Source organism: Oncorhynchus nerka, linkage group LG11 (assembly GCF_034236695.1).
Source record: "Oncorhynchus nerka isolate Pitt River linkage group LG11, Oner_Uvic_2.0, whole genome shotgun sequence".
NCBI lineage: Eukaryota > Metazoa > Chordata > Actinopteri > Salmoniformes > Salmonidae > Oncorhynchus > Oncorhynchus nerka.
In genome coordinates this window covers 8250769-8274882 of record NC_088406.1, presented here as the reverse complement: position 1 = coordinate 8274882, position 24114 = coordinate 8250769, and the positions used below count along the sequence as shown (strand labels likewise).

General features: G+C 48.6%; 2 protein-coding genes across 4 annotated transcripts in view; both read left to right on the top strand.

Annotated features, from left to right (window-relative positions):
- LOC115127065 (rho guanine nucleotide exchange factor TIAM1-like) overlaps window positions 1-24114 on the top strand; it is a 254164-nt gene that overhangs the window by 75966 nt on the left and 154084 nt on the right. The gene's annotated exons all lie outside the window — the stretch shown is intronic.
- LOC135574090 (uncharacterized) lies at window positions 3288-5564 on the top strand. Its single transcript, XM_065024965.1, has 2 exons — window positions 3288-3296; window positions 3456-5564. Exons 1-2 carry the CDS (start codon window positions 3288-3290, stop codon window positions 5562-5564), a joined length of 2118 nt encoding a protein of 705 aa, XP_064881037.1.

Below are 24114 nucleotides of genomic sequence, written 5' to 3'. Positions count from 1 at the left end.
CATTATACGTGGGAATACATTTCCAAACTTAAATCAATTGGAGATGATTTCTTATTGTTTTTACATTTACATTACATTTACATTTCCAACAATTAAAACTAACTAATTAAAATTAAAAGTTTAGGTTTGCCATAACAAATGGGTTGAATACTTATTGACTCAATACATTTCAGCTTTTAATTTGTAAGAATTTCCAAAAACATAATTCCACTTTGACATTATGGTGTATTGTATTGCATTTAGTTCCTGGAGGTGTGGTGGGGGAGAGGTGTGGTGGGGGAGAGGTGTGGTGGGGGAGGGGAGGGGGAGGGTGGGGAGAGAGTGTGGTGGGGGAGAGGGGGGGAGAGGTGGTGGGGGAGGGTGGGGGGGAGAGGTGTGTGTGTGTGTGTGATGGAAACCAAAGTTAAACGGTGGGCCTAGAGATCTGATTTGGATCAGTAGACTCTGCAGCATCTACTTTATAGACCAGATATCTGAGCCGTGTAGACCAGATATCTGAGCCGTGTAGACCAGATCTCTGAGCCGTGTAGACCAGATCTGAGCCGCGTAGACCAGATATCTGAGCCGCGTAGACCAGATATCTGAGCCGCGTAGACCAGATCTCTGAGCCGCGTAGACCAGATCTCTGAGCCGTGTAGACCAGATCTCTGAGCCGCGTAGACCAGATCTCTGAGCCGCGTAGACCAGATATCTGAGCCGCGTAGACCAGATATCTGAGCCGTGTAGACCAGATATCTGAGCCGCGTAGACCAGATATCTGAGCCGCGTAGACCAGATATCTGAGCCGCGTAGACCAGATATCTGAGCCGCGTAGACCAGATATCTGAGCCGCGTAGACCAGATATCTGAGCCGCGTAGACCAGATATCTGAGCCGCGTAGACCAGATCTCTCAGCCGCGTAGACCAGATCTCTGAGTCGTGTAGACCAGATATCTGAGCCGTGTAGACCAGATATCTGAGCCGTGTAGACCAGAGATCTGAGCCGCGTAGACCAGATATCTGAGCCGCGTAGACCAGATATCTGAGCCGCGTAGACCAGATATCTGAGCCGTGGAGACCAGATATCTGAGCCGTGTAGACCAGATATCTGAGTCGCGTAGACCAGATATCTGAGCCGAGAGACCAGATATCTGAGCCGAGGAGACCAGATATCTGAGCCGCGGAGACCAGATATCTGAGCCGCGTAGACCAGATATCTGAGCCGCGTAGACCAGATATCTGAGCCGAGGAGACCAGATATCTGAGCCGCGTAGACCAGATATCTGAGCCGCGTAGACCAGATATCTGAGCCGCGTAGACCAGATATCTGAGCCGCGTAGACCAGATATCTGAGCCGCGTAGACCAGATCTGAGCCGTGTAGACCAGATCTCTCAGCCGTGTAGACCAGATCTCTGAGCCGTGTAGACCAGAGATCTGAGCCGTGTAGACCAGATCTCTCAGCCGTGTAGACCAGATCTCTGAGCCGTGTAGACCAGAGATCTGAGCCGTGTAGACCAGATATCTGAGCCGTGTAGACCAGATCTCTGAGCCGCGTAGACCAGATATCTGAGCCGTGTAGACCAGATATCTGAGCCGTGTAGACCAGATCTGAGCCGTGTAGACCAGATCTCTCAGCCGTGTAGACCAGATTTCTGAGTCGTGTAGACCAGATATCTGAGCCGTGTAGACCAGATATCTGAGCCGTGTAGACCAGATCTGAGCCGTGTAGACCAGATATCTGAGCCGTGTAGACCAGATCTGAGCCGTGTAGACCAGATCTCTGAGCCGTGTAGACCAGATCTCTGAGTCGTGTAGACCAGAGATCTGAGCCGCGTAGACCAGATATCTGAGCCGCGTAGACCAGATATCTGAGCCGTGTAGACCAGATATCTGAGCCGTGTAGACCAGATATCTGAGCCGCGTAGACCAGATATCTGAGCCGTGTAGACCAGATATCTGAGCCGCGTAGACCAGATATCTGAGCCGTGTAGACCAGATATCTGAGCCGTGTAGACCAGATATCTGAGCCGTGTAGACCAGATATCTGAGCCGCGTAGACCAGATATCTGAGCCGTGTAGACCAGATATCTGAGCCGTGTAGATGCACAGCTGGAACGGTCATATAATTCCGTACTTATTTTTTTTTAAAGATCCTGTTCTGGAATCTTCTATTTGTACCTTTTTTGACATTGAACTCTGCATAGTTGAGGAAGAGCTTGTCAGTATTTTGCTGTATGTTTTACTTGTTGTATTCTGTTCACGTGACAAATAAACGTTCATTTGATTCGATAACTACATCTACTTCTGACTGTCTGAAGAGGACTCTGTCTCTTTCTCCATTGTCCTTTCTCGAAAATCTGCAGTCATATTTGGAAACTTGGCATCTTGACACTACCAAATGGCACCCTATTCCCTATATATATAGGGAATAGGGTGCCATTTGGTACAGTCAAGACGGCAAGTTTCCAAATATGACTGCAGATTTACAGTCACCCATTTAGTGCACTACACTTGACACCAAGTCTTGCACTATATATATATATATATATATATATATATATATATAGTGCACGACTTGGGGTCAAGTGTAGTGCACTAAATGGGTGCCATTTGGGACACAGTCTTTGTCACAAAGCTTTCAGACGACTGTCGGATCAGTTTCAATAGATGACGTGCACTCTGTCTGCCCGGGTTCGGCCACCTCGACTATCGAGTGTCTTTTTAACAGTTCTATAGGGAACCTTACGTCACCCTCCTTAAAATGCATTCCATCTCTTTATTCCCTGCTGAGATTGAGACGAGGGTTTAAATGAAATTGGAAGGGTTTCTGTCCCAAATGGCAGTGCTCTCTCTGGTCAGAAGTCGTGCACTGCACGGAGAATAGTGTAGCATTTGGGAAGCAGACTCTCTCTCTGTCGGATGTGTTGTTGAGCGTTACATAAAGAAACAACCAAGCCACGTGGAGTAGAGGAGCTTTCAGCTTGATATTGTCGCTCGCTGACCTGGAACACATTGATCGCTTCGCTGGAAGGAGATTCTAATCACGGTGGATTAACTGAGAACACATTCTCAATACATCACTGTTGTTCTTTTAGCTACTGCTAACTGTCCTCGGCGTTGTGTCCAAGCAGTCCGCGGTCAGCTAAGGCTTTGTGTCGTTGTGTCCAAGCAGTCCGCGGTCAGCTAAGGCTTTGTGTCGTTGTGTCCTGGCACAAGGATTAGAATGAAGGGTGTAGTTGAGTTGACATTTTAAAGGCCTGGACCAGACAGTCAGGCGAGCCACTAGCTGCTGCATGTAGGATTTAGAATGAAGGCCGTAGCTAAGGGACGTTTTAAAGGCCTTCGACAGGGCAGGCCTGGGGGGGCCCAGTCCTCACTCCCAGCCCCCCGCCCAGTCCTCACTCCCAGCCCCCCGCCCAGTCCTCACTCCCAGCCCCCCGCCTAGTCCTCACCCCCCCCCTGCTCCTCCTCCCAGCCCCCCCCTAGTCCTCACTCCCAGCCCCCCGCCCTAGTCCTCACTCCCAGCCCCCCTACTTCTCACTCTCAGCCCCCCTACTCCTCACTCCCAGCCCCCCCCTACTCCCCATTCCCAGCCTCCCCCTACTCCTCACTCTCAGCCCCCGCCCTAGTCCCCATTCCCAGCCCCCCTACTCCTCACTCCCAGCCCCCCTACTCCTCACTCCCAGCCCCCTACTCCTCACTCTCAGCCCCCCCCTACTCCTCACTCCCAGCCCCCCTACTCCTCACTCCCAGCCCCCCCCTACTCCTCACTCCCAGCCCCCCTACTCCTCACTCCCAGCCCCCCTACTCCTCACTCCCAGCCCCCCCCCTACTCCTCACTCCCAGCCCCCCTACTCCTCACTCCCAGCCCCCCCCCTACTCCTCACTCCCAGCCCCCCCCCTCCTCACTCCCAGCCCCCCTACTCCTCACTCCCAGCCCCCCTACTCCTCACTCCCAGCCCCCCCCTACTCCTCACTCCCAGCCCCCCCCTACTCCTCACTCCCAGCCCCCCTACTCCTCACTCCCAGCCCCCCCTACTCCTCACTCCCAGCCCCCCTACTCCTCACTCCCAGCCCCCCCTACTCCTCACTCCCAGCCCCCCCCTACTCCTCCTCCCAGCCCCCTACTCCTCACTCCCAGCCCCCCCCCTCACTCCCAGCCCCCTACTCCTCACTCCCAGCCCCCCCCCCTACTCCTCACTCCCAGCCCCCCCCTCCTCCTCACTCCCAGCCCCCCTACTCCTCACTCCCAGCCCCCCCCTACTCCTCACTCCCAGCCCCCCTACTCCTCACTCCCAGCCCCCCTACTCCTCACTCCCAGCCCCCCTACTCCTCACTCCCAGCCCCCCTACTCCTCACTCCCAGCCCCCCCCCCTACTCCTCACTCTCAGCCCCCCCCTACTCCTCACTCCCAGCCCCCTACTCCTCACTCTCAGCCCCCCCTCCTCACTCCCAGCCCCCCTACTCCTCACTCCCAGCCCCCCTCTACTCCTCACTCCCAGCCCCCTCTACTCCTCACTCCCAGCCCCCCTACTCCTCACTCCCAGCCCCCCCCTACTCCTCACTCTCAGCCCCCCCCCCTCTCAGCCCCCCTACTCCTCACTCTCAGCCCCCCCTACTCCTCACTCTCAGCCCCCCTACTCTCTCCTCCCAGCCCCCCCTACTCCTCACTCCCAGCCCCCCTACTCCTCACTCCCAGCCCCCCTACTCCTCACTCACTTACCAAGGACACTCATCTGTACAACAGCACTTACCAAGGGACACTCATCTGTACAACAGCACTTACCAAGGGACACTCATCTGTACAACAGCACTTACCAAGGGACACTCATCTGTGCAACAGCACTTACCAAGGGACACTCATCTGTGCAACAGCACTTACCAAGGGACACTCATCTGTACAACAGCACTTACCAAGGGACACTCATCTGTACAACAGCACTTACCAAGGGACACTCATCTGTACAACAGCACTTACCAAGGGACACTCATCTGTACAACAGCACTTACCAAGGGACACTCATCTGTACAACAGCACTTACCAAGGGACACTCATCTGTACAACAGCACTTACCAAGGGACACTCATCTGTACAACAGCACTTACCAAGGGACACTCATCTGTACAACAGCACTTACCAAGGGACACTCATCTGTACAACAGCACTTACCAAGGGACACTCATCTGTACAACAGCACTTACCAAGGGACACTCATCTGTACAACAGCACTTACCAAGGGACACTCATCTGTACAACAGCACTTACCAAGGGACACTCATCTGTACAACAGCACTTACCAAGGGACACTCATCTGTACAACAGCACTTACCAAGGGACACTCATCTGTACAACAGCACTTACCAAGGGACACTCATCTGTACAACAGCACTTACCAAGGGACACTCATCTGTACAACAGCACTTACCAAGGGACACTCATCTGTACAACAGCACTTACCAAGGGACACTCATCTGTACAACAGCACTTACCAAGGGACACTCATCTGTGCAACAGCACTTACCAAGGGACACATCTGACAACAGCACTTACCAAAGGACATCATCTGTCCAGCTGCTTTTGTAAGTTGGCACACTCATCTGTACATCAGCACTTACCAAGGGACACTCATCTGTACAACAGCACTTACCAAGGGACACCGTCTGTACAACAGCACTTACCAAGGGACACTCATCTGTACAACAGCACTTACCAAGGGACACTCATCTGTACAACAGCACTTACCAAGGGACACTTATCTGTACAACAGCACTTACCAAGGGACACTCATCTGTACAACAGCACTTACCAAGGGACACTTGGTGCCGTCTGGCACGCTTAGGGGTCAGCCGTCTGGCACGCTTAGGGGTCAGCCGTCTGGCACGCTTAGGGGTCAGCCGTCTGGCACCCTTACAGCCAGCGGTCCACGGCAGGAGTGGGATGGAAATCCTCGACAGAAGGCCCCTCCAGGCTGATCCTCATCAGGACTTCAGTGGTGGAGAACCCAAGGCAGCTTCTTGTCGAATTCTTAATCCGGTTCTGCGCAGAGAAGCCTCTCTCACACCGGGAGGCTGAAATGGGCAGCACCAGCATAAACTGCACCAACTCCAGTATGTTCTAGGGAAAAGATTATATCTTTCAATTTCATTTAAACTCTTACCATTTAATCTTATCAAAACCAACCATAGGATACCATACATAACCACTCAGGACTGTTAGTCGACCTTGTGATCGTGCCTGTAGGGGTCCTTTGTCAACATGGTCTCCCCACAGGCCACTGTAGGACTTGTCCTTGACATTGTGGCTGACCAGGATTTTCAGCTCCTTGCCACTCATCCTGGAATGCAGCCATGTTGCGCAACCTGACCTGATCTGAACCTGATCTGCAGGATTAAACAGAGCAAATATGCAAACATAACATTGTCTCATATGGCAACGCAGTGTCAGATAAATTCTTACCTCTCTAGAGGCTCCTTGAAATGCCTCATCAGGTATACCGCACCATCATCGCCAGAGGTGTGAAGGCTGGCCTGGTCTCCTGGCCATGTGTCAGCGTTTAGCACTCTGAAAGACAGCTCTAGTCTGTGAAAGTCGGGAACAGAATCTTCCAAACAATTAAATGTCTCCTTCCCCCCTGTCTCCTTCCCCCTGTCTCCTTCCCCCCCCTGTCTCCTTCCCCCTGTCTCATTCCCCCTGTCTCATTCCCCCTGTCTCCCCCCTGTCTCCTTCCCCCTGTCTCCTTCCCCCCTGTCTCCCCCCTGTCTCCTTCCCCCCCTGTCTCCCTGTCTCCTTCCCCCTGTCTCCTTCCCCCTGTCTCCTTCCGCCCCTGTCTCCTTCCCCCTGTCTCCTTTCCCCCTGTCTCATTCCCCCTGTCTCCTTTCCCCCTGTCTCCTTTCCCCCTGTCTCATTCCCCCTGTCTCCTTTCCCCCTGTCTCCATTCCCCCTGTCTCATTCCCCCTGTCTCCCCCTGTCTCCTTCCCCCTGTCTCCTTCCCCCTGTCTCCTCCCCCCTGTCTCCTTCCTTCCCCCCCTGTCTCCTTCCCCCTGTCTCTTGTGCCAACAGAAAACAATATACCTGTGGTATTTACCATTCCAGCACTTGGCAAACACACACACAGACACAGACACACAGACACACACACAGACACACAGACACACAGACACACACACACACACAGACACACACAGACACAGACACACACACACACAGACACACAGACACAGACACACACACACACACACACACACACACACACACACACACAGACACACAGACACAGACACACACACACACACACACACACACACACACACACAGACACACACACACAGACACACACACAGACACAGTGTTGTTTAACATTATCTGCTAGCAAATAAAACTAAATCATAGAGAATTTATTAGTTACAAACCTATGTGGCATACAGTTGAATGGGATAATATGCCCCCCCCTGCCTCTCTCTGCAGGTGGTACATCACTCCCCACGGTGGACTGGGATAAGGTGGTACATCACTCCCCCACAGTGGACTGGGATAATATGCCCCCCCTGCCTCTCTCTGCAGGTGGTACATCACTCCCCCACGGTGGACTGGGATAATATGCCCCCCTGCCTCTCTCTGCAGGTGGTACATCACTCCCCCACGGTGGACTGGGATAATATGCCCCCCTGCCTCTCTCTGCAGGTGGTACATCACTCCCCACGGTGGACTGGGATAATATGCCCCCCTGCCTCCTCTGCAGGTGGTACATCACTCCCCCACGGTGGACTGGGATAATATGCCTCCCCCTGCTCACTCCCCCACGGTGGACTGCAGGTGGTACATCACTCCCCCACGGTGGACTGGGATAATATTCCCCCTGCCTCTCTCTGCAGGTGGTACATCACTCCCCCACGGTGGACTGGGATAATATGCCCCCTGCCTCTCTCTGCAGGTGGTACATCACTCCCCACGGTGGACTGGGATAATATGCCCCCCCTGCCTCTCTCTGCAGGTGGTACATCACTCCCCACAGTGGACTGGGATAATATGCCCCCCTGCCTCTCTCTGCAGGTGGTACATCACTCCCCACGGTGGACTGGGATAATATGCCCCCCTGCCTCTCTCTGCAGGTGGTACATCACTCCCCCACGGTGGACTGGGATAATAGGTGGTACATCACTCCCCACGGTGGACTGGGATAATATGCCCCCCTGCCTCTCTCTGCAGGTGGTACATCACTCCCCACGGTGGACTGGGATAATATGCCCCCCCTGCCTCTCTCTGCAGGTGGTACATCACTCCCCACGGTGGACTGGGATAATATGCCCCCCCTGCCTCTCTCTGCAGGTGGTACATCACTCCCCCACGGTGGACTGGGATAATATGCCCCCCCTGGCAGGTGGTACATCACTCCCCACGGTGGACTGGGATAATATGCCCCCTGCCCCTCTGCAGGTGGTACATCACTCCCCACGGTGGACTGGGATAATATGCCCCCCCCCCTGCCTCTCTGCAGGTGGTACATCACTCCCCCTGCGGTGGACTGGGATAATATGCCCCCCCTGCCTCTCTCTGCAGGTGGTACATCACTCCCCCACGGTGGACTGGGATAATATGCCCCCCCCTGCCTCTCTCTGCAGGTGGTACATCACTCCCCACGGTGGACTGGGATAATATGCCCCCCTGCCTCTCTCTGCAGGTGGTACATCACTCCCCCCGGTGGACTGGGATAATATGCCCCCCTGCCTCTCTCTGCAGGTGGTACATCACTCCCCACGGTGGACTGGGATAATATGCCCCCCTGCCTCTCTCTGCAGGTGGTACATCACTCCCCACAGTGGACTGGGATAATATGCCCCCTCTGCCTCTCTCTGCAGGTGGTACATCACTCCCCCACGGTGGCCCAGGTTCACAGAGGCACCATCTGCCCGAAGGAGATGCACCTCTTCATCCATGACCTTCCATCCTCCTCTGGGCAAACAACACGAAATGTGGCCTTGGTGGCATCCAAAACACCTCGAATGACAACACACAACAAAAAAAAATGATACAAAAGTATTTCTGACAAACTAATTTAAATGATCTCCATTTATGAATAATGATTTAAACTTTACACAAGAATAAAGCCTATAAAGAGGACCAATTACTAATGGCATGAGAGTGCTCAACGCTCTGTTGTCTGACCAGGAGATTGACTGGCTTCCTTCCCATCCTCCAACAAGCGTACGTAGACAATCTCACATTCGGTGTTGGATATATCTGTGTCTCCGTCTATTAGAACGTGGCTTTTAGCTTCGCTGACAGGCTCTCTCTCATTATGTCAGCAATTTGACCGATCAACTCCGTTTTGGTTGTGGAGTCTGATAAGCGGCCTAAATTTGACAAAAAAGGTTCTTCTTTCACAATGAAGTATGCAATGTTTATCTTAATTTTCAGCTGCCTCCTCTTCTCCTCCTCAGACAGCAACACTTGCCTCCTCTTCTTCTCCTCAGACAGCAACACTTGCCTCCTCTTCTCCTCTCAGACAGCAACACTTGCCTCCTCTTCTCCTCCTCAGACAGCAACACGTGCCTCCTCTTCTTCTCCTCAGACAGCAACACGTGCCTCCTCTTCTCCTCCTCAGACAGCAACACGTGCCTCCTCTTCTTCTCCTCAGACAGCAACACTTGCCTCCTCTTCTCCTTCTCAGACAGCAACACTTACCTCCTCTTCTTCTCCTCAGACAGCAACACTTGCCTCCTCTTCTTCTCCTCAGACAGCAACACGTGCCTCCTCTTCTCCTCCTCAGACAGCAACACCTGCCTCCTCTTCTTCTCCTCAGACAGCAACACTTGCCTCCTCTTCTTCTCCTCAGACAGCAACACTTGCCTCCTCTTCTCCTCCTCAGACAGCAACACGTGCCTCCTCTTCTTCTCCTCAGACAGCAACACGTGCCTCCTCTTCTTCTCCTCAGACAGCAACACTTGCCTCCTCTTCTTCTCCTCAGACAGCAACACCTGCCTCCTCTTCTCCTCCTCAGACAGCAACACGTGCCTCCTCTTCTCCTCCTCAGACAGCAACACTTACCTCCTCTTCTCCTCCTCAGACAGCAACATGTGCCTCCTCTTCTCCTCCTCAGACAGCAACACTTACCTCCTCTTCTCCTCAGACAGCAACACTTACCTCCTCTTCTCCTCCTCAGACAGCAACACTTGCCTCCTCCTCTCTTCAGCCAGCAACACTTCCTCCTCTTCTCCTCAGACAGCAACACGTGCCTCCTCTTCTCCTCCTCAGACAGCAACACTTGCCTCCTCCTCTCTTCAGCCAGCAACACTTCCTCCTCTCCTCCTCAGACAGCAACACCTGCCTCCTCTTCTCTTCTCCTCCTCAAGGCTGCTGACACCGGGCCTGATGGTTTCTCCTGTCTCAACAGGTACAGATCTCTGCACTGGATCTGCCGCCGCGAGATGTTTCGCTACGCTATATCTCTTTTTAAAGATGCGGGTTTCCTGACACGAAGGGCGAGTTGCCCGTCTGTTTCTGCCCTCTACAATATTTGCAGAACATGACGTTGTTTTTTGAACTTTAGCCATGGGAACATTTTGAGCCCATATTCGCATTGAATCTATATGTTGGCCGGTGGAGGTTGAAGTGACAGCGGAGGTCACCGTAGCTTCGCTCACGTTCTCAGCATCCCTAACGTTAGCGGCCATGTCAACGTTAGCGGCCCTGTCAACGTTAGCGGCCATGTCAACGTTAGCGGCCGTGTCAACGTTAGCGGCCCTGTCAACGTTAGCGGCCCTGTCAACGTTAGCGGCCCTGTCAACGTTAGCGGCCCTGTCATCGTTAGCGGCCCTGTCAACGTTAGCGGCCCTGTCAACGTTAGCCGCCGTGTCAACGTTAGCGGCCGTGTCAACGTTAGGGGCCGTGTCAACGTTAGGGGCCGTGTCAACGTTAGCCGCCGTGTCAACGTTAGCGGCCCTGTCAACGTTAGCCGGCCATGTCAACGTTAGCCGCCTCAGGTAAACCTTGTGAAGAGGCTTCATTAGTTGAACCTTGCGAATCCCCCTCGCCGGATTCCTCTTTCTCCTCGTCTCTTTTTCCGCTTAAAATAAATTTGAATGGGCCTAGTTTTTTTTTAGCTATGTCTGCATGTTAACTTATAGCCTATACTGATACTATTTTCCAGTGTTCACCTTTCTCTCTCTGACTGCATCATCACCTAAAACTCTACTGTGGTTGGCGCTTGTGGAATGTGGGACTTATAGTTTTTAAACTACATTAGCAGTGGGGGGGAAAATAGATTACGGTAGGTTGTAATCTTTAATCGCACACTATGCTTGTAAAAATATTTTTTCCGGGTTCGCACATATCTATTTTTAGGGGCAAATGTGAGTGAAATACTCGCACTGTAAGAGCCCTGGGAGGTGCTGGTGCTTGTCTGGGTGGCCCGTTTAGCAAGTTGTTTAAGCACTTCAAAGGGCTGCAGATGAGGAGACTGGTATGTACAGTTGAAGTCAGAAGTTTACATACACTTAGGTTGGAGTCATTAAAACTCGTTTTTCAACCACTTCACATATTTCTTGTTAACAGACTTGCCAAAACTATAGTTTGTTAGGACATCTACTTTGCGTGACACAAATCATTTTCCAACAATTGTTTACAGACACAGTGATTTATAAGTGAAATAATCTATTACAATTCCAGGGGGTCAGAAGTTTACATACACTAAGTTGACTGTGCCTTTAAACAGCTTGGAAAATTCCAGAAAATGATGTCATGTCTTTAAAAGCTTCTGATAGGCTAATTGACCTCATTTGAGTCAATTGGAGGTGTACCTGTGGATGTATTTCAAGGCCTACCTTCAAAAAAATTGTAGACCTCCACAAGTCTGGTTCATCCTTGGGAGCAATTTCCAAATGCCTGAAGGTACCACGTTCATCTGTACAAACAATAGTATGCAAGTATAAACACCATGGGACCACGCAGTCGTCATACCGCTCAGGAAAGAGACATGTTCTGTCTCCTAGAGATGAACGTACTTTGGTGCGAGTACAAATCAATCCCAGAACAACAGCAAAGGACCTTCTGAAAATGCTGGACGAAATGGGTACAAAACTTTATCTATATCCACATTAAAACGAGTCCAATATCGACATAACCTGAAAGGCCACTCAGCAAGGAAGAAGCCACTGCTCCAAAACCGCCATAAAAAAGCCAGACTGCGGTTTGCAACTGCACATGGGACAAAGATTGTACTTTTTGAAGTAATGTTCTCTGGTCTGATGAAACAAAAATAGAACTGTTTGGCCATAATGACCATCATTATGTTTGGAGGAAAAAGGGGGACACTTGTAAGCTGAAGAACACCATCCCAACCGTGAAGCATGGGGGTGGCAGCATCATGAGGTGGGGGTGCTTTGCTGCAGGAGGGACTGGTGCACTTCACAAAATAGATGGCACCATGAGGAGGGAAAATTATGTGGATATATTGAAGCAACATCTCAAGACATCAGTCAGGAAGTTAAAGCTTGGTCGCAAATGGGTCTTCCAAATGAACAATGACCCCAAGCATACTTCCAAAGTTGTGGCAAAATGGCTTAAGGACAACAAAGTCAAGGTATTGGAGTGGCCATTACAAAGCCCTGACCTCAATCCTATAGAAAATGTGTGGGCAGAACTGAAAAATGATGGTAGCAAGGAGACCTACAAACCTGACTCAGTTACACCAGCTCTGTCAGGAGGAATGGGGCAAAATTCACCCAACTTATTGTGGGAAGCTTGTGGAAGGCTACCCAAAACGTTTGACCCAAGTTAAACAATTTAAAGGCAATGCTACCAAATACTAATTGAGTGTATGTAAACTTCTGACCCACTGGGAATGTGTTGAAAGAAATAAAAGCTGAAATAAATCATTCTCTCTACTATTATTCTGACATTTCACATTCTTAAAATAAAGTGGTGATCCTAACTGACCTAAGACAGGGATTTTTTACTCGGATTAATGTCAGGAATTGTGTAAAACTGAGTATAAATGTATTTGGCTAAGGCGTATGTAAACTTCCGACTTCAACTGGTATGTATGTATGTAATGTGTCTTTTAACTGTGTGCGAAGAGTTTGTATGTGCTCGTGGTCCGCCCTGTTGTTGGTGACCTTCCTGGTTGGCCACGCTGAGCAGTAACAGTATCTGTATCCATTTAGTCTACAGTACTCACTACCACAGACCAGCTGTAGTAGGACCTACTGAGCCCCTTCAACAGCTGTTTTTCAGGCCAAGCAGTATCTCCTACAGGCGTCCGTCTATCCAGCAGTATCTATCCAGCAGTATCTATCCATCAGTATCTATCCATCAGTATCTATCCATCAGTATCTATCCATCAGTATCTATCCTACAGTATCTATCCATCAGTATCTATCCTACAGTATCTATCCAACAGTATCTATCCAGCAGTATCTATCCAGCAGTATCTATCCATCAGTATCTATCCATCAGTATCTATCCAACAGTAGTACAACAACTATCTGAGCCCATTACAGGGTCAGACAGGTCACCCCTGGAACATCTCTTCTGCACCACAGGGCTGGCAGGCTGGTCACAGCTGTATACTTTACAGGGTCAGACGGGTCATCTCACTGCAGTGTCTTTACATTAGATTGGGTCACCACTACAGGGTCATTAGACTGAGTCACCACTTCATCTCAGTATGACTACAGCTGTACAGGTCACCCCTGGAACATCTCTTCTGCACCACAATGACCGGCTGGCCTGGCTGGTGGTGAGTATGATTACAGCTGTATACTTTACATTAGACTGAGTCACACCGCCTTCATCTCAGTATGACTACAGCTGTATACTTTACATTAGATTGAGTCACACCGCCTTCATCTCAGTATGATTACAGCTGTATGCTTTACATTAGACTGAGTCACACCGCCTTCATCTCAGTATGATTACAGCTGTATACTTTACATTAGACTGAGTCACACCGCCTTCATCTCAGTATGATTACAGCTGTATACTTTACATTAGACTGAGTCACACCGCCTTCATCTCAGTATGATTACAGCTGTATACTTTACATTAGACTGAGTCACACCGCCTTCATCTCAGTATGACTACAGCTGTATACTTTACATTAGATTGAGTCACACCGCCTTCATCTCAGTATGATTACAGCTGTATACTTTACATTAGATTGAGTCACACCGCCTTCATCTCAGTATGACTACAGCTGTATACTTTACATTAGACTGAGTCACACCGCCTTCATCTCAGTATGATTACAGCTATATGCTTTACATTAGACTGAGTTTAAACAGAAAGGTCTCCATCACAAGGTGAGTGACATGACGTTGGCAGTATTGTGACATATCGTACACGATGAAACACCATCTTCATTAACAATGTCAAAGCAATGTAATTTAAAAGATATATCAGAATCAAATCAATAACTCCCAGCCCAGACGTGTTCTATTGTCTAGGTCAGTGTTGGATCAGCTCCAGCATACCTCCAATGCTGGTATGAATGAAACCAGAGTTTTCCATCAGACAGGCTGCTCCCGTTCAGCTAGGTCTCCATCCAAAATGGCACCCTTTAACCTATTTAGTGCACTACTTTTATCCAGGGCCCATAGGTCTCTGTTCAAAAGTAGTGTACTATATAGAAAATAGGCTGACATTTGTGACAAAGTAGTGTACTATATAGAAAATAGGCTGACATTTGTGACACAGACCTAGCCCCAATGCTGCTCGGCTGACAGCAGCTCAACGGGCAAATTGTGTCGTATTCATTACCACTGAACCCCCCCCCAGCTGTTTCCTATTCAAGGTTTCTAGGGTTACAGATCACATTTAAAAGGCAAAGTCCCTTTTCCTCTCAGCCAGCCAAGAAGATGGCCCCTCTTTAAATACTATATAAAGGACTCAAGACTGGATAAAAACATCTTGATTTATTCCTAAAGTAAAGGAGAAAAACAGCCATCCAGAGGAAGGCCCATCTTAGGAAAAACAGCCATTCAGAGGAAGGCCCATCTTAGGAAAAACAGCCATTCAGAGGAAGGCCCATCTTAGGAAAAACAGCCATTCAGAGGAAGGCCCATCTTAGGAAAAACAGCCATTCGGAGGAAGGCCTATCTTAGGGAAAACAGCCATTCGGAGGAAGGCCCATCTTAGGAAAAACAGCCATCCAGAGGAAGGCCCATCTTAGGAAAAACAGCCATTCAGAGGAAGGCCCATCTTAGGAAAAACAGCCATTCAGAGGAAGGCCCATCTTAGAATAGGCTAAATGTAGCCCGAGTTGTCAGTCTGTTTGTGTCGTTGTCACTGATTGTTGTCATGCCAACTCCTTGTCACTGATTGTTGTCATGCCAACTCCTTGTCACTGATTGTTGTCATGCCAACTCCTTGTCACTGATTGTTGTCATGCCAACTCCTTGTCACTGATTGTTGTCATGCCAAAAATGAAGCAATGGAGTTGAAAGAGCACACAAACGTATCTGAGCCCAGGCTGTAGTAAATGCAGTGAACGAGGATGGGACAAAAGAGAGCTGTTGTTGTTGATGTCTCTCCCTGATGGTTTACTTCATCTATAGACTCCCTCTGGCACAACAGGCTGTTGACGACCGTCGTTCAGGTCACGTGTGAATAGGCCCAAATCGTACCCTATTCCCTAATATAGTGGACACATTTTTGACCAGAGCACATTAAAGTAGTGCGCTATAAAGGGAATTGGGTGCTATTTGGGACACATCAAATGAGTCATTTTAGAACCTCGGGACTGTCAGTCACATGACTTAATTCCGTCTGAATGACAGGAAGGTAGACTGTTGTGAACCAGGTGGAGAAACAACAGTCACGTGGCTGGTAAAGGAAGAGATAGAATTAGGTCTGTAGACGGACCTTTGGTGGGACAGGATTAGGGCTCTATCTGTCTATGTACATGCCTGGGCAGAACATAGCAGGCAGTCTGGGTGAGGTCTGCTTGTAGTAGCTTGACCAGGGCTCTGGTCAAATGTAGTGCACTATATAGGGCAGGGGTAGGGAAACCTGATATAGGGAATAGAGGCTGGTGAGGACTGACAGACAGACAACATGGTTGCCATGGCTGGTGAGGAGACAGACAGGCAACGTGGTTGCCATGGCTGCTGAGGAGACAGACGACATGGTTGCCATGGCTGGTGAGGAGACAGACAGACAACATGGTTGCCATGGCTGGTGAGGACTGACAGACAGACGACATGGTTGCCATGGCTGGTGAGGACTGACAGACAGACAACATGGTTGCCATGGCTGGTGAGGACTGACAGACAGACAACATGGTTGCCATGGCTGGTGAGGAGACAGACAGACAACATGGTTGCCATGGCTGGTGAGGAGACAGACAGACAACATGGTTGCCATGGCTGGTGAGGAGACAGACAGACAACATGGTTGCCATGGCTGGTGAGGAGACAGACAGACAACATGGTTGCCATGGCTGGTGAGGAGACAGACAGACAACATGGTTGCCATGGCTGGTGAGGAGACAGACAGACGCCATGGTTGCCATGGCTGGTGAGGAGACAGACAGACGCCATGGTTGCCATGGCTGGTGAGGAGACAGACAGACGCCATGGTTGCCATGGCTGGTGAGGAGACAGACAACATGGTTGCCATGGCTGGTGAGGAGACAGACACCATGGTTGCCATGGCTGGTGAGGAGACAGACATTGGTACTGTCCTCTCCAAGCTCCTCTCTCCAGCAACACCTTTCCTCACACCAGACATCTGTGGTGTTCCAACCTTGTTGATTACAGGGCTGGGGGTGTCTATGTTGGGACCAGTCAGCCAGGCCAGCTATTCCTGGCTCTCTTTCACCATTATTCGTCTGGGTGACGGGAACGTAATGATGTTGAGGCTCTGTGAGACAGGCAAACCGTTGTTTGTAGAGCCACGTTGTTGAATTCCATTTCCAGTGTGTTGAAGTGGAAGTTTTTTTTTTTGAGCATTCACTATAGTGAGATAAAATGAATAGAAAAGCTGTAGATCTATACTAAATCTTGGAGTGCTTCTATAGTGGAGTAGAACTGGAGAGTTCCCCTGTTGAATATTTAGGATGTTAATCACTGTAAATGCTCACTTGGTTTCCTTATTATAATAATTTTTTAACCCATTGATCTCTGATCTTCCACGTTGTACACTTTGGGAATACAGCGGACAGGTCAAATGTCTCTTTTGAAGATTGTGGATTGTGGAATGTGTCCAGGTGTTCTGTGTTCCCAGTAAGCTCTCTCTCTCTCTTTCTTTCTCCAATCTATCTTCTGTCTCTCTCTTTTGTCTCTCTCTCTCTTTCTCTATCAATTAATTTGGTGTGAAAAGTGTAAATCAATCCCAGAACAGGAGCAAAGGACCTTGTGAAGTTGCTGGAGGAAACGGGTACAAAAGTATCTATATCCACAGTGAAACGAGTCCTATATCGACATGACCTGAAAGGCCGCTCAGCAAGGAAGAAGCCACTGCTCCAAAACCACCATAAAAAAAAACAGACTGCGGTTTGCAACTGCACATGGGGACAAAGATTGTACTTTTTGGAGATATGTCCTCTGGTCTGTTGAAACGAAAATAGAAATGTTTGGCCATAATGACCATCATTATGTTTGGAGGAAAAAGGGGGAGGCTTGCAAGCCGAAGAACACCATCCCAACCGTGAAGCACGGCGGTGGCAGCATCATGTTGTGGGGGTGCTTTGCTGCAGGAGGGACTGGTGCACTTCACAAAATAGATGGCACCATGAGGGAGGAAGATTATGTGGATATATTGAAGCAACATCTCAAGACAACAGTCAGGAAGTTAAAGCTTGGTCACAAATGGGTCTTCCAAATGAACAATGACCCCAAGCATACTTCCAAAGTTGTGGCAAAATGGCTTAAGGACAACAAAGTCAAGGTATTGGAGTGGCCATCACAAAGCCCTGCCCTCAATCCCATAGAAAATGTGTGGGCAGAACTGCAAAAGCATGTGCCAGCAAGGAGGCCTACAAACCTGACTCAGTTACACCAGCTCTGTCAGGGGGAATGGGGCAAAATTCACCCAACTTATTGTGGAAGGCTACCCAAAACGTTTGACCCCAGTTAAACAATTTAAAGGCAAAGCTACCAAATACTAATATAGTATATGCAAACTTCTGACGCACTGGGAATGTGATGAAATAAATAAAAGCTGAAATAAAAAATAATTCTCTCTACTATTATTCTGACATTTCACATTCTTAAAATAAAGTGGTGATCCTTTATAATTTTTACTAGGATTAAATGTCAGGAATTGTGAAAAACTGAGTTTAAATGTAATTGGCTAAGGTGTATGTAAACTTCTGACTTCAATGTTAAATATGTAATAAAAACAATCACAAATAAATAGTTAACATTAAACACAAATGTTTCAAAAACAGTGTTTGAAATGTTAATTTATTTACCATGTACCCAAAAAAAAAGCGTATCGTCCCGGACCTGTAGAGGCCATCTATTGATACTCTAAATAAAATAGAAATAGCCTATAAATAAAGATAAAATAGCTAATAGACAAATTAAGCTACTTACGCCGTACACAATTAGCTAGCTCTACCTGGGCCCTCTCAGCAGCTGGCTCCAAACCAGGGTCCTCTCAGCAGCTGGTGTGTGGTTTTATTTATTTTGGTGCTTGTTCACCACTGGTTACCAATTTTCTTATTTCAACATTTTGCTAAATGATTTAGCTGTGACGATTGCACACGGTGGTGTTTCACCTGACTGATACGGGAGCTTGTCAACCCCCCCCCCCCCCCCCCACACACACCCCTCTCTTTTGAAAATCCATTAGTCAGATATTTTAGCCGTAGGGCAGGAATTCTCATTTTCCCCCTTGTAATTTCCTCAATGAGAGAAGTGTCATGACATATTCTGTGTCCCAGGGGGTGTAGGAGGCTTGGATCAAGTCGGGCCGAGGAACTTTTTGCACTGCTCCTGTCCCGACAGGCTCAAGTATTTGTCAAATATAATCTGAGCTTTTAAGTGGTCTTTAATCACAAAGGACCATACATCTACCTGTCACATATAGGATGACCCAATGTCAGTGTTGTGTACAACACAGAGGTAATCTGAGCAGGTGACATGAGGTGCGTGCCAAATGGCACCCTACTCTCACTGTAAAATAAATTTTGGGATGTAGCCATTTGGGATGTAGCCATGGCCCTTTGTGGAGGGTAGGCTATGGCCTGTGTCACATTACACTGGTATTATTCTGAGTTCATAAAGTGGATGGTGGAGAGCTACTGCACCGTAGCCTGGTCCCCTTTCAGTAGAGGTGTTGCTTTGACTGTGGAATAGGCCAACATCTAGGGATCCCTATTGGATAGAACTCTGTTTAAAAGCCTTGGATCCCTATTGGATAGAACTGTTTAAAAGCCTGCGATCCCTATTGGATAGAACTCTGTTTAAAAGCCTTGGATCCCTATTGGATAGAACTGATTAAAAGCCTTGGATCCCTATTGGATAGAACTCTGTTTAAAAGCCTGGGATCCCTATTGGATAGAACTGTTTTTAAAGCCTGGGATCCCTATTGGATAGAACTGTTTAAAAGCCTGGGATCCCTATTGGATAGAACTGTTTAAAAGCCTTGGATCCCTATTGGATAGAACTGTTTAAAAGCCTGGGATCCCTATTGGATAGAACTGTTTAAAAGCCTGGGATCCCTATTGGATAGAACTGTTTAAAAGCCTGGGATCCCTATTGGATAGAACTGTTTAAAAGCCTGGGATCTCTATTGGATAGAACTGTTTAAAAGCCTGGGATCCCTATTGGATAGAACTGTTTAAAAGCCTGGGATCCCTATTGGATAGAACTGTTTAAAAGCCTGGGATCCCTATTGGATAGAACTGTTTAAAAGCCTGGGATCCCTATTGAATAGAACTGTTTAAAAGCCTGGGATCCCTATTGGATAGAACTCTGTTTAAAAGCCTGGGATCCCTATTGGATAGAACTGTTTCACTTTAATGAAAAATAACAGGTAGGGAATACAGTATTTAGGCCTAAAGAGATCTGCTTAAATAAACAAAGAGCAGTGTGGCAGTTTCTCATTGAATCATTCCCACATACCTGCAACAAGCAAACTCTGATGTGAAACAGAGTGGTATTACATTTGGATTCCAGACTAGCCCAATATAGTAGATGGCTTTCTGTCAATGAAAATATGTCTGCTGTGATTTCAGCAGTGGCATTATTCTCTTTAGGCTAGCGAAAAAAATTGTTGATACACTATTTTCTAATCCCATTTTTCTGGGGGGGGGGATTTCTGATGTCTGCTCCCAGGAGCTTTTAACATTATTTTGTTTTTGGCTTTGCTCTGTGGACCGGAGCAACGTTAGCGTGGCTTTGCACTGTGGACCGGAGCAACGTTAGCGTGGCTTTGCTCTCTGGACCGGAGCAATGTTAGCGTGGCTTTGCTCTGTGGACCGGAGCAACGGTGGCGTGGCTTTGCTCTGTGGACTGGAGCAATGTTAGCGTGGCTTTGCACTGTGGACTGGAGCAACGTTAGCGTGGCTTTGCACTGTGGACCGGAGCAACGTTAGCGTGCCTTTGTACTGTGGACCGGAGCAATGTTAGTTTGGCTTTGCACTGTGGACTGGAGCAACGTTAGCGTGGCTTTGCTCTGTGGACCGGAGCAACGTTAGCGTGGCTTTGCTCTGTGGACCGGAGCAACGTTAGCGTGGCTTTGCACTGTGGACCGGAGCAACGTTAGCGTGGCTTTGCTCTGTGGACCGGAGCAACGTTAGCGTGGCTTTGCACTGTGGACCAGCGTTAGCGTGGCTTTGCACTGTGGACCGTTAGCGTGGCTTTGCACTGTGGACCGGAGCAACGTTAGTGTGGCTTTGCACTGTGGACCGGAGCAACGTTAGCGTGGCTTTGCACTGTGGACCGGAGCAACGTTAGCGTGGCTTTGCACTGTGGACCGGAGCAACGTTAGCGTGGCTTTGCACTGTGGACCGGAGCAACGTTAGCGTGGCTTTGCACTGTGGACTGGAGCAACGTTAGCGTGGCTTTGCACTGTGGACCGGAGCAACGTTAGCGTGGCTTTGCACTGTGGACTGGAGCAACGTTAGCGTGGCTTTGCACTGTGGACCGGAGCAACGTTAGCGTGGCTTTGCACTGTGGACTGGAGCAACGTTAGCGTGGCTTTGCACTGTGGACTGGAGCAACGTTAGTGTGGCTTTGCACTGTGGACCGGAGCAACGTTAGTGTGGCTTTGCACTGTGGACCGGAGCAACGTTAGCGTGGCTTTGCGCACTACTTTTGACCGGGGCCCTATAAGAAATAGTGTGCCATTTGGGACACAATGTTTACTTTTTCGTTATGTAGAGCAGACAGGTGACCGAGCAGAGCGAGAGAGAGATAGATGTTCCCTCCAAGCTACATTTGAACTTTTTCAGCTGCAGGGTGGAAGAGATAGCATGTCATCTCTCTGCAAGCCCTCTGTCCTCTGCCCTAGATGCCTGAGAGAAAACCACTTCACTGTCCTAGATATTCAAAAGGAACTGGGGATAACGGTACACGGTTAGTGTTCCTCCTTACATTGACCCCGTATGGGTTTTATCCCTGTGTATACATCTCTCGGGCCTGGTAGTTAGTTGCCCCAGAAATAATGTTTATATATTAAATACCGTTCACTTTGTATTGAGATCCACTAAGAAATCTTAGTCATAGTGTTAACTGTGTTTATAATCTAGGGGACAGGATGGTCTATCATCTGGGTTATGGGCTAGAGAGGATACTTTGTTGTGTCAGTGAAGCCATAGTGGTGAGATCCACAATCATTCCTGTGTCTTCCTGTTGCTACACAATAAACCTATTCTTCCCCCACCAGAGTCATGGGTGGCTGGAATTCATTACTGCATATGAATCTCTCTCTCTCTCTCTCTCTACATTTACATTTAAGTCATTCTACCTCTCTTTCTCTCTACCTCTCTCTCTCTCTACCTCTCTCTCTGTCTCTCTCTCTCTGTCTCTCTCTCTCTCTCTCTCTCTCTCTCTCTGTGTCTCTGTGTCTCTCTCTCTCTCTCTCTCTCTCTCTCTCTCTCTGTCTCTCTGTCTCTCTGTCTCTCTGTCTCTCTGTGTCTCTGTGTCTCTGTGTCTCTCTCTCTCTCTCTCTCTCTGTGTCTCTCTCTCTCTCTCTCTCTCTGTCTCTGTGTCTCTCTCTCTCTCTCTCTCTCTGTCTCTGTGTCTCTCTCTCTCTCTCTCTCTCTCTCTCTCTGTCTCTCTGTGTCTCTGTGTCTCTCTCTCTCTGTCTCTCTCTGTCTCTCTCTCTCTCTCTCTCTCTCTCTCTCTCTCTCTCTCTCTCTCTCGAGGGCACAGCGACTATTGCCGATGAACCTCCCCATACAGTACTATAGTAGTAAGGTTAACCTAACATATATCCATGTTATATATCCAGGTTGCTTAGCGATATAAGAGCGTTGGACCAGTAACTGAAAGGTTGCTGGTTTGAATCCCCGAGCCGACTAGCTGAAAAATCGATCGATGTGCCCTTGAGCAAGGGACTTAACCCTTATTTCTCCTGTAAAGTTGCTCTGGATAAGAGTGTCTGCTTAATGACGTAAATAGTAATTAGCAGCTAGCAAACGGTGTCCTAAAGAAACAGAACAGAACTGGAATTCACTCTGCTTATGTACCATGTGACTACTGTAACAGCTAGCTATAGGAATGATCATGTGACTGCTGTAACAGCTAGCTATAGGAATGATCATGTGACTGCTGTAACAGCTAGCTATAGGAATGATCATGTGACTGATGTAACAGCTAGCTATAGGAATGATCATGTGACTGCTGTAACAGCTAGCTATAGGAATGATCATGTGACTGCTGTAACAGCTAGCTATAGGAATGATCATGTGACTGCTGTAACAGCTAGCTATAGGAATGATCATGTGACTGCTGTAACAGCTAGCTATAGGAATGATCATGTGACTGCTGTAACAGCTAGCTATAGGAATGATCATGTGACTGCTGTAACAGCTAGCTACAGGAATGATCATGTGACTGCTGTAACAGCTAGCTATAGGAATGATCATGTGACTGCTGTAACAGCTAGCTATAGGAATGATCATGTGACTGCTGTAACCGCTAGCTATAGGAATGATCATGTGACTGCTGTAACAGCTAGCTATAGGAATGATCATGTGACTGCTGTAACCGCTAGCTATAGGAATGATCATGTGACTGCTGTAACAGCTAGCTATAGGAATGATCGTGTGACTGCTGTAACAGCTAGCTATAGGAATGATCATGTGACTGCTGTAACAGCTAGCTATAGGAATGATCATGTGACTGCTGTAACAGCTAACTATAGGAATGATCATGTGACTGCTGTAACAGCTAGCTATAGGAATGACCATGTGACTGCTGTAACAGCTAGCTATAGGAATGATCATGTGACTGATGTAACAGCTAGCTATAGGAATGATCATGTGACTGCTGTAACAGCTATCTAACTGTGTCCTGAAGGAAGAGAAGAGAACAGGGAGAAACAGGCTTGTTCTCGCTCGCTGTGACCCAATTATCCAATTGCCCAGACTCTGTCATAACGCCAACACAACATTTTACACTCCAATTCTTTTCACTTAGCAATTTGCTATTTGTGGCCTTAAATGAGAGCAAGATAGTTCTGTATTGTTTTCTCTGAGACGATGCTCCACCACTACGTCGTCGTAGTTAACAGTTGGGAAAAACGTCAGAGGAAAGCAAGCGACAGCAGGGAAGTCCTGTATGGCAATACTATGAGAGGTTAAATGAGAAGGAAATGGAGGTAGAGTAATGGTAGAACAGGTGCAATACTATGAGAGGTTAAATGAGAAGGAAATGGAGGTAGAGTAATGGTAGAACAGGTGCAATACTATGAGAGGTTAAATGAGAAGGAAATGGAGGTAGAGTAATGGTAGAACAGGTGCAATACTATGAGAGGTTAAATAAGAAGGGAGGTAGAGTAATGGTAGAACAGGTGCAATACTTAGCCATCTGAAAGGGAGGGGAGACTGACTGACTGAGGGAGGGAGAATGACTGACGGAGGGAGGGAGGGAGAATGACTGACGGAGGGAGGGAGGGAGACTGACTGACTGACTGAGGGAGGGAGGGAGGGAGACTGACTGACGGAGGGAGACTGACTGGCGGA